The sequence below is a fragment of the Sus scrofa genome, chromosome 15 (assembly GCF_000003025.6).
Source record: "Sus scrofa isolate TJ Tabasco breed Duroc chromosome 15, Sscrofa11.1, whole genome shotgun sequence".
NCBI classification, from domain to species: Eukaryota; Metazoa; Chordata; class Mammalia; order Artiodactyla; family Suidae; genus Sus; species Sus scrofa.
Window position 1 is genome coordinate 129,344,148 of NC_010457.5, and position 21,123 is coordinate 129,365,270.

The window sequence follows — 21,123 nt, forward strand, 5'->3', positions numbered from 1 at the left end:
CTGTGCATTGGGCCTTTAATCTTTGTAACAGGAACAATATAGCAATTTGTAGTAATTTTTTAGGAGAACATTTTTTGAATGGAAACAATAATAATTAGTGGTCAGGAGGAAGTGAAATAAACAGATCTCAAAGTGGAATTTGAAATACAAGGGGAAATAATTTATGTCTAAAGCTTCACTTTATAAAAAGGATTATTTAAATCATATGCTTATCTGTGGTTGGAGTTAATGAGGTCTAGAATTCTTTTTTTTTTGCTGTTTTTGTGTTTTCAGGGCTGCACCGGTGGCATATGGAGGTTCCCAGGCTAGGGGTCCAATCAGAGCTGCAGCTGCCGGCCTACACCACAGCCACAGAAACGGTGGATCCAAGGCACATCTGCAACCTACCCCGACAGCTCATGGCAACACCAGATCCTTAACCCACCATGTGAGGCCAGGGATCGAACTCACATCCTCATGGATACTAGTCGGGTCTGTTAATTGCTGAGCCATGATGGGAACTCCCATTTCGGAATTCTTGAGGCCGAATGCACACATATGCAGTGGTAAGTATGTGTATATGCAGAGGAATGCGCCACATAGACATCCAGAGTGGATCTCTGAGAGTGGAATACGTTTTTCTGACATAAATATCATTAGTCAATCTCGTGATTGAATAATACAATTAGACTAATTCTAGGGCAGATGATTATGAAATGAAAATTTTAATCATTCTTCAAGGAATTCAAGGAAATATAGTTTAACTATGTGCTTATGTGCTCGGAAATATAGTTTAACTATGTGCTTAGGTCTATTATCAGAGAAGATGATTCTTAGCTTGCTTTTCACCATGCTGGTTGTGTACTGGCAGCCTCAGCATCACAGGGAGCTTGTTAGAAATGCATAATCTCAGGCTCCACCACAGATCTACTAAATCAGAACCTGGATTTTCAAGGAATCCTTTGGTGGTTCACACATGCATTGATGTTTGAGAAATACTGGTCTATATCTTTTATGAAATTCACAAAGGACCTGTGCTTGCCCCAAATAGTGAGGACTCACTCCTATAGAGTAATGATGGCTGGCTTGATTAATTTCTTTTTCACTGAATTCCAAAGTAATACACGAAAGTGAAATTTGCCAGGTCCTTTCTGCATGCCTATTATATGCAAGGTATGTTGGGAGGTACAATCATGAATTGAATAATAATTTTTTTTGGGGGGGACACAATGTATTCCCACTAGATCAGGCTTGAATAAAAATGATTATAAAGTTGAACCCTATGAAGTTGTCAGATTTGCAGATCAAAACGATTGCATATTGGTCATTTCATATCATTTAGACTAAATATATATAACTTAAGGTGAAATGGGATAAGGATAACAAAGCAATGTTAACAAAGAAATATGAGCAGTTAAGTAATGCTTCAAGATAGATTTAGGGAAGCAATGTTACACAGCTTCGGTACTCTTAAGAAGAAAATACATTTTTCTTAACAATCTTGAAAGTAAATAAGCATCTTGGGAGTCTTAGGTAAATGATGGCAAACAATGGAGCCTGTGAAATAAAGCGGATATTCTTATATAATTTTTACAAGAGTCAATTAGGTGCTTTGCATAGCTTACTTTGTCTAACGCCAACATTTCTCTATGAGGTTGCTGGTGCTACTGCACTGTTACAGATGAGATATCAGAGACACAGAAAAGAAACTGATTCTTTCAAAGTCACAGAAATATAAAGTGGAAGAGCCTGCATTGCAGTCCAGGTCTGCTGGACTCCAATTCCTGTGTCCAGTTCTCCTCATGGCCTCCTGGTCCAACCAACAAAGATCCAGCACGTAGACTCAAGGCAGGTATAGTTTGAAAAGGATGGAAGGTTGCAGCGAGGCCTCCTCAAATTCATGCATACTCAGTTTCTTTTTGTCTTCATCTCAAAGAAAGGTCAGCCACTGGAGTAGATCTTATTATTGGACATAATCAGAATCTCAGAAAAAATTTCTTCTCTGGAAAAATGATTAGTTTTATTTGTAGCTTCCATTTAGTATTTTACTTGGCTATTGATTGTAATGTTATTTTTCTCAAGATTTTTTGTTAGAGGCTTATCCTAAGGCTCTACTAAGGATGATTTGAGGAAGGGAGATGTAATTGCTGTAACACCTGCAACTTGCTGTTCACTGATATATATTCATTAGTCTTTTGAGACACATATGTGTGGGTATCTCTGTGTGTGTACGTGTACATCTGTGGGTATATATATATATATATGATTCACAAAAAATGAAGTTTGAGAGACTATCAGACTGTTAGTAGCTCCATGAGAGCAAGATGTCTGGCGTATTCACCCTTGTATACTCGACATCTGGTGTATAATAAACATTTGCTGAATGAACACGTGAATGAATGAAGGATGCTATGAATATTTTCTTACATTTCACCAACGGTATAACTTAATTCTAAAATAATGTAGCCATATAAGAGTCATTATTTGCTGATGTATAAAAGAAGAAGACATGAATAAACAAAGAGAAAACTACTCAGAAAATAAAACTCAAGAAGCAGGAAAGGCACTCTCTACATCATCCTAGCAACACCGCTGTACTTTTCCTGCCCAAAGGAGCCTGGCTAGTTTGTAAATGAATGGTTCCTCTTGGTGTTCTACGTACCTCACCCCAGGACCTATTGTATTTTTTTTTTTGTCTTTTCCTTTCTAGGCATCCGTGCATATAGTTCAGCTATCGAATTGGAGCGTAGCACGGCTACGAGACAGTAACGGGATCCGACATTCTGCACCTACCACAGCTCATGCACCGATCCTAACCACTGACAAACAGACCAACCCGCAACCTCATGTTCCTATCGATCCTTACCCTGAGCCACGACTCCTATTGTATTTTAGTTTTTTTTACTTCACCTTCTTTTTTTTTTTTAATATAGAGAGAAAGTAAAATACTTTGCATATGAATAATCCTTTGAACTTCTCAAGCTGCTTTCCTTATTATTTCATTAAATCACTATGAATGGTGTTGGAGAATGGAGAAAAGGGTTTGTTTTTTTTTTTTATTTTTTTTTTTTGTCATTTTTTGCTATTTTTCCTCCCCATATGATTCAGCTAGGTGAATCGGAGCTGTAACACAGCCTACACAGAGCACAGCAACGCGGATCGAGCTCATCTGCAACTACACCACAGCTCATGCAACGCCGATCATTAACCACTAGCAAGGACGAACCGCAACCTCATGTTTATTGATTCGTTAACACTGGCCACGACAATTGTTTGTTTTAAATCTCCATTTTATAGAATAAGAAATTAAGGTTAAAACTTTATCCAGACTACTGAAAATTTTAGGCTGATCGTCAAAAATCTTCTTTGGTATTGTAATTTCCTAGGTCAAGGGCACCTAGCGACCTGCTAATTCCCTTCTTTTCAGGGTCTGTGGGAACCTGAGCTATGCCTTTAGGTATATTTAGGTTTCCCCAATTAACCTCTGCAGATTCCCATCCTTATTTATGGATTAACAGGTAACCAACTTTAATGGAGCATGGTGGTCAAACTAAGAATTTCCCTAAAATTAGGTACTCACTATGGTTGATTAAGATGTAATTTGGCATTGACATGCTGCTCCAACATTGTTGACTGAGGCATAGTTGATTTACAATATTATGTTGATTTCAGATGTACAGTAAAGTGAACCAGTTTTATGTATATCTCCATTCTCTTTCAGGTTCTTTTCCCATATAACTTATTATGGAATATTGAGTGGAGTTCCCTGTGCTATACAGTAGGTCCTTGTAAGTAATCAATTTCATTTATAGCAGTGTGTATATGTTAATCCCCAATGCCTAATTTATCCCTTCCCCTCACATTTCCCTTTGGTAACCATAAGTTTGATATTTCCATCCATGGTGCTACAAATGGCATTATTTCATTCTTTTTTATGGCTGAGTAATAGTCCATTGCATATATGTTGTTGATCTTTTGAAGTCATCCATGCACAATTATACGACCAAAATCAGAAATCATGAGGAGAGGTGGGTACAAATGCAGGACACTGGAGATGAACTTGCAATTAAGAGAACAACAACTTAAAACAATCTCATATACATATAGACTCATATCAAAACTTCAGAATAACTGCAAACCAAAAATCTACAATTGATACACAAACAAGGACTCTCTGGAAAGAAATATATCTCATAGTAAATAAGTGCATAATCCACCATGAAGGGGGTCATATGACATCATTCTTGGAATGCTGAAGTCTTCTTAGATCTGATTCTGATTTCCTCTCCATCAAAGAATTTATGATGATTATAATTAAATAATGCAACTGTACAATTAAATAACACAGTTCTACATTGTATTATTAATAACCATTTCTCTCCATGGTACAATGTAAGGTCTATAATGTCTTGTTTATCACATCATCTAGAATGGTGTAATGCCTATATTGAAGAATCAACAAGATGTAACAAATTGTGAGGACATATTTATATAGTTACACTGTTTTTTAACCAATTTATGCATTTTATATTTTACTTATTTTCAGAGGGTGTATTATTTTTGTTATTCTTACCAGTTAAGTTATTCTTTTTATTATGCTATATAAAATAGTTAATGGTATATAAGACTTTCTTCTTTATAAATTTTAGTTGCATAAAATACACAATTTTAATATAATGCTAATTTTTAAAGAAAAATCGAAAGGTAATAGATAATCCTAAATAGTAAAGATGAAAGCCATACAAAATGGGATAAAGTATAGAATAAATTTCCTACTTGTCTCAGCATATTTTCCATTCCACTTCTCCAGAGGAGTCACTTAATCTGTTTCTTAAGATCCATGATATAATAATCTGTGTGAATGTAATTGTGTTTAAATATATGTATTTTATTCTGTAAAAAAAAAATTAAGACAAACAAACAAACAAAAATCTGGATTGTGTTACCTACAAAATGATGTAGACCTCTGGGAGCCTGCAAAAAGGGTGAAGCGATACATAGAAAGTGATGGGAGCTCTTGGAATAAAGCAGTATGAGAATGGTTAAGAATTTTATAGCTCACACTCAATTCTTGATAGGTCCTATGAATGTGCCTAGAATTTTGAACATGTTTTAATGGACGATCTTTAATGAGTCCTGGGCAGTTCAATTCTCCCCAAGCCCCAGCGAACGTTTGTGTTCTTTTGTGACCCAACATCATTCATCCTTCTTCTGGTTCTCATACCCCGTGAAGTGCCATTTTCCAGCTCACTCCTGGTCCAAGTGACTCACATGAAACAATTTCATCTCCAGCCCCAGAGGTGATCATGTGACTCAGATCTGGTCAATCAGAAGGATGCTTTCTCAGGCCTTAGTGGTTGTTATGTGACCCATGAGGGTCAATAGGGCAGAATGAGACTTTTGCTGGAAGTTACCTGAAAGAGACAATCACTCTTTCTTGCTCTACTTGAACCTGAAGGGATATTGCCTCTTTGCAGGAAGAGCTTGTCTGATGATGGAATAAAACAGAGGGGAAAAAAACCACAGGATAAGAAATAGAAGAAAGAAGCAACAAAAGAAAATCCATGTCCCAAAGACATTGTTTAAGTTTTTGTATCTAATCTAGCCACTGAATTCTTCAGTTACATGAGACAGTACAATTCTCTTTGGGCTTAAGCCAGTTTTCTATTATGCTTCATTAGAAAGCCTAACAGTCCTGAAATGCTCTTAAAGCTCAGGTTTGAGAATTAATTTTGGTTATCATGGTTTTGCCTAATATAAAGGGGGCATTTTCTGTGTTCTCTTTTCAAACATTGAGGATATGTATTATTAGATTGGGAAGAATCTTTGTTCAGTCTTGAGGAGCAAACTGTAATGGGCTGTGTGTAGATTTTCACTAAGCGTCTGGATACAGCAAGAAATAGTGGGTGGGTTGTGAATGTTTTTGGTATTTTTAAGGATTAAAGAATAAAAGAAGATTTAAGCATTTTCCAGTGAAGCTAAAACCCAAGAAGAACAATTTGGAGGAAAACAAATGTTCATTATTTTAATCTGTAGCTATCACTATCAGCATAATTTATTTGAGAAAATTTGCAATATTTCACACAGTGTGTTTTTAGAAATCTTTTATGTATTTTTCTGAAAACCGGCTAAACAATGTACAATTTTAAAGTTTTCTTCAGTGTTATAATGATTTATCCAATAACAATGAACACCAGTAGGTTGACTAATAATAATATTAGTATTTTAATTCCTATTTTACTTTCAGTAACTTTTTTTCTTCTGAGAATTTCATTTTGGCTTCCAGGAACTCCTTTTCCAACTTTGGGACTGCTATCCTGTATTATTAGCTTGGCTGATTTAGTATATACTAAGAAATAAATAACACCAAGAAAGAAAAAAAAATGTGCAATTCTGGGACCATATGGTATGAATTAGAATTTTGCTTTATTCAATTATGAAACAGAAGACAATTATGTTTTGGATTATTCCAGTAGACTTGTAGAAAACCAAGCTACCCAATCAATGCTTAGTGTGTCTGCTCTAGTTTAAATGCAATTTAGCACAATAAACTTGAGAGGCTATGTTAGAAGTGATGTAAGGGAAACTCTGGTGATATTTAAGAGAAATACAAGTCTACTCTTTTTTTTTTTTTTTTTTTTTTTGCTTTTTTAGGGCCACACCCATGGCATATGGAAGTTTCCAGGCTAGGGGGTTGAATTGGAGCTGAAGCTGTCAGCCCTATACCACAGCCACAGCAGTGCAGGATCCAGCCTCATCTGCAACCTACACCACAACTCACAGCAATGCTGGATCCTTAATCCACTCAGCGAGGCCAGGGATCGAACCCGCACCTCATGGTTCCTAGTCAGATTGTTTCCGCTGCGCCACGGGAACTTCCAAGTCTATTCTTGAATACAAAGACATTTTTATTCTTATGCTATGGAGTTTATGTTTAGTATCTACTTGGATCTTATACTAATTTGTACCAAGAGCTGACCACAGATAACTTATTGCTAATGAATAGTTTATCAAGAGTTATATTTCTTACCTGTGAAACTTCAAAATCTGTCTGGAGATTCCCAGATGTTAATCCACTTAGGAGGACAATTTCATTTTCTTTTGGCTGTTGGACATTCATGGAGCTGATAAGTTTTGGAAGATCAGGTGAAACATTGACCAATTTCTGTAGAATAAGAATCTTTATGAGTTTTGGTGATTTATTTTCACTTCCAAAATACTACCCCCAAACTACTTTACTTGATAAATAATACATTCCTATAACGACTCATACTATAGACTGCTTAGCCTACAAGATTGTTACTAGAAGAGATTGTATAAAATTGTAGCATAAAGGTTTAGATTGGAATAGAAATTTCTTAAAGATTTAAAAATTTTTAGTTCTAAATTTCCCAAAGTAAACAATGATTATTGTGACTTCAGAGGTATACACATTAGTTTAAGTTTTTTTTTCCTTTTAATTCCTTGAATAAATGACACTTTGCCTAATAATTACATGTTCTAATAAAGTCAACGATAATAATATGAACAATAAAATAATATTAACATTGATTTTTCTGTATGTACAAGGCACCACATTAAGCACTTTGCATATGTTATATTGCTACATTCCATCCCTAAAACAGCCCCGTATGGATGAGGTACCACTATTACTTTCCTTTTTACACACAAGTGAAAAGGAAACCAGAGAAGGTTAGAACATTGAGCAACTTCCATAGCTAAATCAGTTTATATATGCCCTTAGGCACACCAGAAAACTGTCTGAAATCACTCATAAATTCTTTAAATACACTGTTCTTTTTTGCTTTAGTGTTTTATTGTAGTAGGCATTTATACTTACTTTTTTTACACATCAAAAAAAAGAATATCAAAACTTGAGAACACAAGTGCAATTCCTACATAGCACAGATTAATTATAAATACACATTTACATATGCACTTCATAGATTTTAAAGATGTAATTTTCAGGATATTGCCGAATTTCCACTTCGCACATATTTAAAAATTAATATTTGTCATCTATTTGCATATGTAAATACTGTAATACCTGTCCCCAAAGTTACTGCTGAAACATTTTTGTCTCCATGAAGATCACATCAGTTGCAGAAGTAAGAGTAGGGAAAAATGCTGTTAAATCATATTGCATCTTTTCTATGTTGTAAAGTTTGAAGGAAACACACACATAATTCAGCATAAGGAAGTTCCTGGGTCAGGGATTGAACCCATGCTGTAGCATCAACCTGAGCCACTTCAGTGACAACGGCAGATCCCTAAACTGCTGCCCCACAAACACACAGTTTTTAAGATGCCAGCTTGCTTTGGTTCTTCCCGCTCTCTCTTTGATGGACTCTGCACCACAATTTCATGAAATGAAGGTATATGGACCATGTCTTTTGAAGCTCTCTCCAGTACTACACAGATGAGTGATATTTGGAGCTCAGTGGAAGTCTATAACAAATAATCTGTATGGGCAATTGAGTTTGAGAAGTTTCAGGTACAGCATGGTCAAGAAAAAACTTATTAGAGTAACTGAGTAATTGTAGATCGACTGTGCCGTGATATTCAAGTTGCAAATGGAGTGTATTATACATTAAACATTGTTACCCCAAATAGTGAAATCAAACCATCTTCAGCTTTGGGCATGAAATGATAATCATATCACAGCAATTTATTCTTCCCACTGAACCCACAGGCTCAGGTTCAAAGGATTGAGTGGGTCTTCAAGTTTTTTGTTTTTGTCTTTTTTCCGGCTGCACCTACAGCATATGGAAGTTCCCAGGCTGGGGGTCGAATTAGAGCTGCAGCTGCCAGTCTATACCACACCACAGCAACACGGGATCCAAGCTGTTTCTGTGAACTATACCACAGCTCATGGCAGTGACATACCCTTAACCCACTGAGGAAGGCCGGGGATTGAACCTGCGTCCTCACAGATATTAGTCAGGTTTGTTACTGCTGAGTCATGACAGGAACTCCCGGGTCTTCAAGTTTTTGCATATTGTCAAGAATTTATGACAGAAGCCTCACAACCTTGGATGAGCTTGGAACATATGGATGCTGTAGGGTGCAAAAACTTTGAGTCCCATAGGAGTGCAGGACTGTGAAAGTGAGGTTAGATAGAAAACATTTGATGACAGTAGCTGGAAGGAGCAAACCCAAGAGCCAGAGGGAAAGGCTGGCTGCTATCAAACAGGTTCTGGAAAACCCTGAAAAGTCATCGCAGACAATGTGTTTGAGCCTGGAGAAGGCGAGAGTTGAAAAAGCCATTCCAAGGCTTTGGTGGGAAGGAGAAAGCTCCAGCATAGTCTATTTTTGAAGCAGCGTCTACAAAAATAAGGAGGGCAAACTTCTTAGGAAAGCGGCAGGAAAGGGGGCAGGAGATGGGCTACGATTTACTTAAAGCATCTCCTACAAAAGGAGCATCATTTACAGTGACATCCTATTGGTTCTCTCATCCATCAGTACAGCCAGCCCCTGAAGGGAGCTCTCGGAGAGCGCAGTTCCAGGGTTACCTGCTGCAGGTGCTCCGTGCTGCACACATCCTTGTTCACATCCAGGTTCACAAAGCAGACCTGAGAAAGAGGAAAAATACCGTCAATGAAGCAGAAAGCCTGGCGATCCTTTCTGAAGAAAGCAGGAATTAGTTGGGGGCAAGCGTTAGAGAGACGTATACATTTTGCGGAGTCGATCTGGCATAGAAACAGTCATCTTGCCTTGGGCTTCCACATGGATCGCCAGCATCCTCATGACTCCCACTCATCCCACTAAATGCCCTCTGCCTTTCAGGGACCGACAAACAGAACAGAGCCTCTTTGTATGGGAACCAGTGTAACTGGCGCAGCAGAATCTTTAGGTTTTTAAAAGGTTGTGGAATCTCATGAAATAAGAAAAAGACTTGCACTATTCTGAACCTCTATTTATAATTGCAACGAACACTTTTTCTCTTCCCCTCTTTCCTCTTGGTTCCTGCTCCCTTTCTCCACCTGCTTTTCACATCATGTTTGACCAATAGATTTCTCTATGTCTCATTGTTTTAATTTGAATTTATTCAATCTTGCTGTAGAGGATGCCTCATTTTTGAGCTATCTTAAATAAGTGTCTGAATAAGTAAGAGTAAAAAAAAACCAGCTACAAGATTAAATAATAATGTAGAGCAACAATAAAAGAATTACTGTAACTTAAACATATTGCATAGATTAAAAGAGAAAAACACTGTGGGCATTCAGGTGGGGATGGGGACAAGAGGCTTGAGAAAAGATGTGAAGAGGCAAGATACGTTCTTGAGAGATGAACAGGATTTTGCTGGCTAAGGACAGGGGCTGGCATCCCTATGAGGTAGATAGCATGAGTAATACTTGGAGATAAGAAAATGCAACATGCTGTAATGAAGCAGAGACAGAGTCTGGCTGCGGCAGAGTCCTGGAGGAAGAGAAGGGTTAGAAATAAGGCCTTGGGCGTTCCCACTGTGGCTCAGCGGTAAGAATCTTACCAGTAACCATGAGGATATGTGTTCTATCCCTGGCCTCGCTCTGTGGGTTAAAGATCTGGAGTTGCCTTGAGCTGCAGCGTGTAGGTCGCAGATGTGGCTTGGAACTGGCGTTGCTGTGGCTGTGGTGTAGGTCAGCCACTGCAGCTCTGATTTGAGCCCTAGCCTAGGAACTTCCATTTGCCTTAAAGGATACAGCCCTAAAAAGACCAAAAAAAAAAAAAAAAAAAAAAAGGAATAAGGTCTTAAAATGTTAACGGAGGTCATGCAAATGAAGTTTTACAGTATTTTGCTATCAGTCGTCTAAAGGTTTTTATTTTTTTTTTTTTTTTTTTTTTTAATTTCTTCTAGGTCTGCACCTGCAGCACATGCAGTTCCTATTCGGCTAGGGGTCGAATAGGAACTGCAGCTGCCGGCCACAGCCACAGCCACAGTAATTCAGGAACCGTGCCGAGTCTGTGACCTACATTGCTGCTCGTGACAATGCTGGATCCTTAACCCACTGAGCCAGGCCAGAGATGGAACCTGCTTCCTCATGGATACTAGTCAGGTTTGTATCCTGCTGAGCCACAAAAGGAACTCCCCAGTTTTTATGCTTAACAAGTTGATTTGATCATACAAAACTGAGAACATTAATTTCCTGGATTTTTTTTCCCATTTGTCTTTTTAGGACTGTACCTATGTCATATGGAGGTTCCTAGGCTAGGGGTCGAATCAGAGCTGCAGCTGCTGGCCTACGACAGCCACAGGAACCCCAGATCTGAGCCTCCTCTGCAACCTACCCCACAGCTCACGGCAACATCAGATCCTTAACCCGCTGAGCAAGGCCGGGGATCGAATCTGAGTCCTCATGGTTACTCGTCGGGTTCATTAACCAGTGAGCCACAACGGGAACTCCTTACTTAGATATTTAGTCAGATGTTTGGACTTGCGTAGATGTCTATAAACATACAGGGTCTTCTGATTTTAGTTATTTTGGGGGGTCAGGATTTCTTAGAGCCCATTCTTTTTTTTTTTTTTTTTTTTTTGAGGTTGAAAAAGAACCATAATTGAAAGATTTGGGGAAAGGCCTTAAAAACTAAAGTAGTTATGTATTGCTGAAGTGTAAAGATCACTACTGTTTTACTTCCCAATATTGGGAGATTTTTTACAGTTTCCTGGGCTCACAGTGTCATGACAGCACATCCCTAAGACAGAGTAGTTGCTTGTTAAGATTAACTTAATGTCTATTTGGGTTAAGGAAGGGATGACATGCCACTCTCATTCAGGGCTGCTCTTCTTTTGGGTTAATAAAAATACCTAACTAGGGAGGATTTGGCATGAGCCTTTTGCAGACAATGCAAATGGAAGCATAAACAGCAGGTGCTACATGGGAGGGGTTTGTGATCTGGAGCAGTTAGAGTCTGTGTCATGGTAGAAACTTGGCCCTTGGAAAATTGGTTCGATATCCATTTACTCAGGACTTTTAATTACCTGTAGCTGGGATGGCAGTTACTGAATTGATTAGACAGTTTTCCAATCACCTTAAAGAAGGTGCGTTTCCTTGACCCTGGGCATCCCGGGGCTCTGTTATCTTATTTCACAGCGGGATAAGGCAGAGCAGAGAGACCGAAGAAAAGCATTCGTAATAACCGTTTATTTACCCTCCAATATTGTCTTTTGTTTCTGAAGATAAATTTTTTTTCATTGATTTCATGTTGCAGTATACTTGGAGGAAAGCCTCCACATTTCTCGCTGGACCAAGAGTGCATTGAAGGAAGCAAGACATGGAACCAACCGCTTGCGTGTGCGTAGCCCGTGGATTATTCTATGTCTTGGTGGTAGGGAAGGTCATGTTTTTAGGGCCTGATGTTCATACAATTTTGGGGGACTTTCCTTAAGAAGAAGAGCAATGAAACTGAAAATTCTACATTAGATGTGAAAGTGAACATTTTTATCTTAGATGGAGAAAAGAAATCACAAGAAGTCTCACATTTAAAAAGAATAATGCCAAAAACATGAGAACTGCTAGAAAAATGATATTTTACTTAATATACTGCCTGGTAAATCTCTATGATACTTTTTTCCCTGCATTTTGGGATTTATACTCTGATCACCTCTTCATATAAAAGCAGCTTTATAACTTCATTTTCTCTAGAGAGAATAGAAAGATAAGTCAGTCTTGTTCTAACTTTTTTTTTTTGCTTGTTTGTTTGTTTTGTTGTTTTAGGGCCTCGCCCATGGCATGTGGAAGTTCCCAGGATAGGGGCTGAATCAGAACTGCAGCTGCCAGCCTACCCCACAGCCACAGTAAAGCAGGATCCAAGCAACATCTAAGGAGCAATGCCAGATCCTTTAACCCACTGAGCAAGGCCAGGGATTGAACCCGCATCCTCGTGGATACTGGTTGAATTCTTACCCCATTGAGCCACAATGGGAACTTCCTCTAACATTGTTGATTGAGCTTTTTCAGCTTCACAAACTTTTATTGAGAATATACATTTTCTAAGTTGTCAAATTTAGTGGGAGACCTCTATACAATTTTTTCAAATATGAGTTGTTACAGGTATATTCAATGTTTGTAATACTATTACCAGACTGTGCTCTGCAAAACATAAAAATTTGGATAAATTCTCTCTTGTTCGATTCCTACTAAAAGAGAAAGGAAAGGACATGAGGCATTTATAATTTTCAATGCTGAATTATCGGTTTCCCCCAGGAGAGAACTTCTATGTTAAGGTGCTAATGAGAACCTGATCTTGTATTTATAATTTCACGTCTGGTAACTGGAAGAATTCTCTACAAACCAGAAACACTGTTTGTTTCTCCACTATTTGCATCTTTCTGGTATTGGGGATGGTAAGAGAAGCTCACATTATGATAGTCTTTTTTTTTTTTTTTTTTTTGTCTTTTTAGGGCCGCACCCATGGCATATGGATGTTCCCAGGCTAGGGGTCAAATCGGAGCTACAGCTGCTGGCCACAGCCACAGCCACAGCCACGCAAGATCCGAGACCCATCTGTGACCTACACCACAGCTCACAGCAACATCGGATACTTAACCCACCGAGCGAGGCCAGGAATCGAACCCGCAACCTCATGGTTCCTAGTTGGATTCCTTAACCACTGAGCCATGACGGGAACTCCAAGCTCACATTATGAAACCATCCCTGGCCTGGCACTTGCCTGGCACAATGTCTGGCTGAGTTGCCACTGTTCATGATGGAAACATTCCCAGAAGCCATTTCTACACCTGGAGGGCAAGCCCTCACTTAACTACATATGAAATGACTTCAAGCCACATGAATAGATCTTATGTAAACAAAAATCCACTCAATTTCCCTTAGGCCAGACCCCACATGTGTTGGTGGTCCCTCTGATGAGCCTCCATGAGAAGAAGAGATAAGAAATAGTGGGAGTCTGAATAGGAAGGGCAACTGTAGTTAAAATATCCTCAATATGAAAACTCTATATATAACCATGTAAGTATCTGGGGGTGGGTCCCGTGCACCGGAGGAGCCCTGAGTTGTAAACTTAGATTGTTTTACGGTAAATTCGCTTCATGATGAAATGGTCCCAGCGATGCGGTTCCTCTTGGCCTGTGTTCACTCTCTGTGACCTTGGGCCACGAACTTGAGATTTAGGCATCCTCCACTGCTGAACTCCGAGGGGAGAGTGTAAGACAAGCCTCTGTCCAGAAGAGCTGGGGAGGGTGGGTACGGGGTAGGGGCTGCGTAGGTCGATGCAGGGGACTAAATGCTTTATACCTCCGGGGGGTATGGCTTGGTGCTGGGTGCTGAGAAAAGAGGCATTTTTCTCACTCTCAGGAGTTATGGTCTGCACGGAACACATCCCTAAAATGGTGAACACGATGAGTTACTGGAGTGGCAGGCCTGTGTGCTGGCGAAGGACATTGGGAAAAAGGGACCAATCACCAAAGGCATCTCAGAGGTGCCGGGTTTGAGGTGAGCTTGGAAGGCAGGCAGGACACATTAAAGAGCAGAAGAGGGAAAACGGCACAAACAACAAACGTATGGTTTTCCCCGTTGAGTAATGGTAAGGGGCTTGTATGGAGCTCAAGGCGAGAAGAGGAAGAGGACAGAGCCTGTGAAGTCCAAGACAAGAGAAGTTTCCTAGAGGAAATGCAGAGCAAGATTGAAGTTAGTGGGGAAAATGCCTCTATTTCTGCACAGTTAGGCTCTGGGCATAAATCTGCAGACTTTAAAAAAAAAGTCAAATGAAAGAGTAAATCATAAGTTTGTGATGCCTTTCCAATGCACTACGAATTGAGGGAGATCTATGGCTTAGAATTAGGTATTTCCCTCCTTACAAGTGAGGCTGCATCCATGTTATTATTCCAGGGCTATAGGGAAACTTGATAACGGGAAGTTCAAGTTTCTAGGGGCTTTGGGTAAGTGTTATGTGGGACTAAACTCTTAAAAGCCTGTATCTTGAAAGAGGTCTCTCAGGGTCTGGAGAGAGGGTGGTGGGCAGGGAGGCTGAGGTTGTGTGTCTGAAACACTAGCCAATTAGGAATGAGATGTAACGGCTCTGTGTTGACTCTATCTCAATCTGGAGTGATGTTATCAAGTTATCTGCAAAATGCCTGAAAATGTGCAAATCCAAATATGCCAAATGAAAGAGGGGAAATTTTCTAAAAAAACTATGTGTGTACCCTTTTCTGGACACCCTCTGCAGTATTTGTTATTTGTAGACGAATTAATGATGGCCATTCTGACTGGTGTGAGGTGGTACCTCACTGTAGTTTTGTTTTGCATTTCTCTAATAATTAGCAACGTTGAGCTAACTGCTGATTAACTGCTATGGAAAACAGTATGGAGGTTCCTCAGAAAACTAAATATAGAACTACCATATGATCCAACTATCCCACTCCTGGGCATATATCTGGACGAAACTATAATTTAAAAAGATACATGCTCCCTGTATTCATTGAAGCACTATTCAAAATAGCCAAGACATGGAAACAACCTAAATGCCCATTGGCAGATGAATGGGTTAAGAAAATGTGGTACATATATACAATGGAATACGACTCAGCCATAAAAAAGAACAAGATAATGCCATTCTCAGCAACAGGGATGCAACTAGAGATTCTCATACTAAGTGAAGTAAGTCAGAAAGAGAAAGACAAATACCACATGATATCATTTATATGTGGCATCTAAAATAGGGCACAAATGAAACTATCTACAAAAACAGAAATAGACTCACAGACATAGAGAACAGACTTGTGGTTGCCAAGAGGGAGGGAGGGAGGAGGGAGTAGGATGGACTGAGAGTTTGGGATAAGCAGATGCAAGCTATGACATTTAGAATGAATAAGCAATGAGGTCCTACTGTATAGCACAGGGAACTATAGCCAGTCTCCCGGGATAGGCCACGATGGAAAATAATATAAAAAAGAATGCATATATTTGCATGACTGAATCACTTTGCTGTAGAGCAGAAATTGGCACAACACTGTAAATCAACTATAATTTAATACAAATAAATAAATAAAACTATGCATATTTACTTTATTTCTTTTGTTCTTAAACACAATTTACATCCTTCAGCCTGGGCTGGATTGTCAGTTCATGGGGGCAGGTCCTGGTCTTCACTATACTCCTAAAGCTTAGCATAGCCTGGCGTTTGATAGATGCTCATTACACCCTTTTAGATAAACATATATGCACGAAGGAAGTGTCATCACAGTCACAGGTGATAGGTGTAATAATTGTTATACCTGCAATAAGTATTGTCCTTATTTATTACAAGACTTTCTTACAACAAGGGTATAAGGAATTAGAGACGTTATAGGAGAGTTAATTGGCTAATATTAATCCAGCTATTGATACTGTTTAAAGTCCTTAGATTGGCTTCTTTATCCTATGACTAAGGATTTGATAAAAAATGGAAATAGGCAAAAAGTTGGTAATAAATACCCATAACAGGTATTAATGGTTTTCTTGGAATGAAATATTCTTCTCCTCACATAAAATACATTCCATATGGTCTGCATACATTCTTGTTGAGAGCATCTGCAGACATACTCAGCTGAAGCAGATGGAAACACAACATCATTACCAAGAAAACACAAACATCTCTTGACTACTTTATAAGGCTAATTTTGTGGTTGTACATAACTTTGAAATTCAAGTGCCTCTTTCTGTCATGATTATGGTTCTAACTGAGAAGTTGTAGGAATAAGTACCACTGAGAAAATCATGCCACTTTATGGTTTTAGGTTTTAAATAATCTAGTAAAATATTCTTCAAAGGTTTTCATATTTAGTAATAATTTTAATGTTTATAGGAAATGCACTGTTTTCTTGGTTTAGTGTTATGGATTAATTAGTCAAGCAATCTCAATTATTTTCTTTACCTGTAAGTCCATTTTCATAAATGGAGGGTGAGGCAGGGATGTTTAAAAATAAAACTTTACATGACATTCAATAGCGATATAAGATCTATTTTGGTGAAAAGCTACTGAAAGAGGTTAACCTCAAACTCTAGTAGAACAAGAAAGCATAAATAATTTCAAGGGGAATGTAATTCATAGTAACTTTCGTGAGTTACCTATATTTAGTAAATATTTTTATTTCAACCCAAATTAAGTTGGACAAAAATAATGTTAATACGTCACGTAAAAATTCAGGTTTGACTTTTTGAATTGAACCACAGAAAAAGAACCAGGGATGATTGTCAGGCTCAAAGGGGTATCATGAATGGACAGTTTTATTTTTTCATGTATTTATTTCACTCAACGTTTTGGACTGTTGAGATTGTCAAATACGACAGCTTAGAAATGCCACTGCCTAATGCTCCCATGAAAGACAATTCATTGTGCAGGAGGCTAAGTGACAGTGGGACTTTCACCCAGGATGTGGGACCTTTGATTTCCTCTGCAGGATGTGTTTTCATCTCTCCTGAATTCAGTGACAGTCTATCAAAAATATCATTCTTACGGAGATCCTGTTTTGAAAATGCTAGCAAAAAACATGATGTCAAATTGCCTTTGAAATCTAGGCATTTGAATGTTTACTATGACCAAATATATACTTATGCTTTTTCTTAGAAGAAACCCAATTCGTTCTTTCAGCAGCTTCTAACAATGAAGCCATCTGGCCACGTGGAGATGACAGGATCTCTTAATTTGGTGGTATTAAAATGCCGATCCAAACATCTTTCAAAGTAAAAATTGCTTCCTTTCTTCCTCCAACCAAAAGACTTCAGCTAGATTCAGGATCCTGGACCAAAATTATCTTTTAAAGAATATGGCATTTTCTCTGATTAGTACTTTAGGCTGATGATAAGTAAAATGGCAATTTATACATCAATGTCGTTAGGCTCCAGAGCTGTCAGACATTCTGGAACACACTTGACTGTTTGGAATGATATTGCATTTGTATCCAGTTATTACTGCTTTGAAATCATTGCAGTAATCACACAAAATGAAATAGTTTTATTTACACTCGAGAATGTCAAACCTCGCTGCTTTTTCATGTCAATATTTTAAAAAAAACTTTGAAATGCTGTTTTGGGGGTAGCTATTCAAGCAGTTTGTGACAAGATATAAAGAAAAAAGGTATAGAAATTTCTAAACAACGATAGATATATTAACCAGCCATACATCAAGTCAATTTTATGGCTAACCTAAGAATACATAACAAATAAGTATATTACTCAAGATTATTTATTTTCCCAGCGTTTTTGTTGTTTTAAGTGTATTCTCAGAGCAAGAAGATACACTTATATACAATGTCTGATATACGCTTACCAGATAAAGAACTGCATTGTTATACTTGTGTTAAATTTTTATTTAATAAAGCATAAAGGTATGCTTTATTGAGATCATTCACATGCCATATGGCTGACTCATTTAAAATGTGTGCTTCAGTGGTTTTTAATATATTCAGAGTTGTGCCACAATTTTAGAATATTTTTATCACCCACAAAAGCAAATGTAACTATTAGCTGTGTCTTTATTTCTCTTCAAATACCCTCCTCCCAGCCCTGGATATGCACTCATTCTGCTTTCTAATGAAAGGGGAAGTCTTAAGAAAAACAAAAAAAGATGCCCAAGGATGCTGGGGACAAGGGCTGAGTCAAATTTCCCTTGGAACGAGGTTTATCTGGGAGTACTACCTTTTTTGTATGTTAAGTTGAAATGAAAAACAGTGTGTTGGACTTGGTCTCGCTTTGCTTACTTCTCTCATGGAGGGTATCTAGATTCCTGACACCCAAAGAGCTAAGATGCATTTCCAAACTCTCAAGAGCCACATGCCCTGGGATACATGCAGGCAAAAAAAGTCAAATGCTGATCAATTATCGAGCAGCGGAATTGTTAGAGACATCTTGGATGAGGGTGGGGGAATCTTCTACTCATCAGCAAACTTTCATTTTCATTTTGATCAAGATGATTTTTCCTTGCCTGTTGTAATTAAGATAAGTGTCAGAGAGTGACAGTGTCATCCCTAGCACATTTAATAGGGAAAGTCTTTTTTTCTGGGGTACATGGTGTGCATGTCAGGTCAGGGGGGTAGTCGGAGGATTCAGGTCTTCTGAAAGATGAACAGCCGCTTAGGAGGTGGTAGGTGAGATCTGTTTGCTGATCCTGGACCTCGACCAGAACATGAAATTCTTACCTGCTATCAAGTTAAATATGATGGGTCTACACATCTCACTCTTCAAAATTTGTTGTGCTCAAACTCTTTTTTTTTTTTTTTTCTCTTATAAGCTCTTACCAATCTCTCGAATGCCTTCAGTTCAAAAGGTTAAGTCTATGCAATCTGGATGAGAATTCTCCAGCAGAAGAATGGCTGAGGGAGCAGGGCTGTCCCTGAGTCATGGAGGCCAGGAATAACCCAGGTCCTCAAAGTCTATGAACAGCCCTAATCAAGAACTGACAACAGAGAACTGAAGCGGTAAGTAAGGCTATTCAGCAGAAAGCCACCTAATTTTCAAAGCTTTCAAAATAAACCTGTTTTCCATGTGGAGGACTTGTTCATTGTTCAAGACATTGAAATTCTGTAGGTTTCGCCAAACAGCAATGGAGGAAATTCCAGACACAGTACATGAGGCAATGTGCTCCCCGTCTCTGAAGGGACCAGTCTCTCCTCTTGGAGGCAGAGCAGCGCAAAAGTGGCGAGGAGAGGGGCCTTGTCCACAGAGAAGCTTAGCTTCATATCCTGGCTCCACCCCTCGTTAGTCTGAAGTCTTGATAAATCATGGAAAAATGGGGATAATAAAATATTTCTGCTTTGCAGAATTTCTTTGAAGATTAGGTGGAACACAAAATAAAGAGTAACAGAACAAATTGCATAATATTTTATTGATTTCTGGATTATAGTCTCTACCGGTGAACTATATGAAATTGTTACTCTTTGGGTTTTTTTATTTTTTCATGCAAAACTGGCAATTTCATAAGGTTTAACCTGAATGATTTGAGATGGAATATTTCTAAAGAATGGCTATTTCTGAGTGTGAAGCCATTAAAATTTGGCTCCTTGCATGGAACTGCTTCCTCTGCTACCCAAAGCTTATTCACGTGGTATAAATATTTGTTTCAATTCCATTTGTAAACATTATTACTGATGAAGAACATTAGATTATTTTTTCTAGACATTTATTTATTATTCATGTTTTAATTTTTTTAGGACTGCACCCTCAGCATATGGAAGCTCCCAGGCTCAGGGTGGAATCTTCAGAGCTACAGCTACAGCAACACAGGATCTGAGCTGCATCTGCAGTCTACATCACAGCTCACGGCAACGCTGGATCCTTAACCCACTGAGTGAGGCTAGGGATCGAACCTGCATCCTTATGGATACTGCGCCACAAAGGGAAGTCCCTAGACATTTATTACTTATGTTTGGTAACTAATACGTACAAGTACAGAGTGTTACCTTGTTTTTCAGAGCTATAAAACACTTAATTAAGAATTGCCTTTTGTCTTATTCCCAGAGGCATTTATGACTCAATTCATTTAAATACCCGCCACTCTCATGGGTGATGCTGTTATCATGTGTCATAAAACCAATGGATGATTACAACCCACATGAATTAGGGAACCAGCTACTTATGTAAAAGTAAAATTTATAATTTGCAGCAGTATTGCAGGCATGTTAACAACATCAACTGCTCTTTAATCATCATCCCTTATTAATTTCCTTAATATGAATGGTGCTGTTTGAGAGAACTTCTAGATCTGGAGACCAGTCCATTATTAGAAATAAAGATCTTGGGGAGTTCCCATCAAGGCTCAGGGGTTAAAGAACCTGACTGGCATCCATGAGGACTCGGGTTCGATCCCTGGCTCAGTGGTTTAAGGATCCAGCACTGCTGTGAGCTGTGGTGCAGGTTGCAGATGTGGCTGGGATCCCGAGCTGCTATGGGTCTGGCGTAGGACGACAGCTACAGCTCCAACTGAGTCCCTAGCCCGGGAACCTCCATATGCCATGCATGTGGCCTTAAATAAGACCAAAAAAAAAAAAAATCTTTAATCAAAATAAGCAAACATGAGCTTTTATGCCGATCAACCAGTTGAATCCAATGCATAATTTCACTTTCTCAGTACAGTGTGTGAAAGGATACATAGCTTAGCTTTATTTTAAAATATTTAAAAATCATTTGAGAATGCTCTTTTTTTGATCAATGTTGAAATGATGAAAATCTTCCT

The 21,123-nt window shown here is 38.5% G+C and overlaps 1 protein-coding gene across 7 annotated transcripts in view; it reads right to left on the minus strand.

Moving 5' to 3' along the window:
* SPHKAP (SPHK1 interactor, AKAP domain containing) overlaps positions 1 to 21,123 on the minus strand; it is a 152,522-nt gene that overhangs the window by 35,527 nt on the left and 95,872 nt on the right. For all 7 annotated transcript variants that reach the window (XM_021074882.1, XM_021074884.1, XM_021074881.1 and 4 more), the window contains 2 exons: positions 9,492 to 9,551; positions 7,010 to 7,144 (listed from right to left, as the gene is read on the minus strand). In XM_021074882.1, coding sequence (XP_020930541.1) covers positions 7,010 to 7,144; positions 9,492 to 9,551 — 195 coding nt within the window. The remainder of the gene's footprint in view (positions 1 to 7,009; positions 7,145 to 9,491; positions 9,552 to 21,123) is intronic.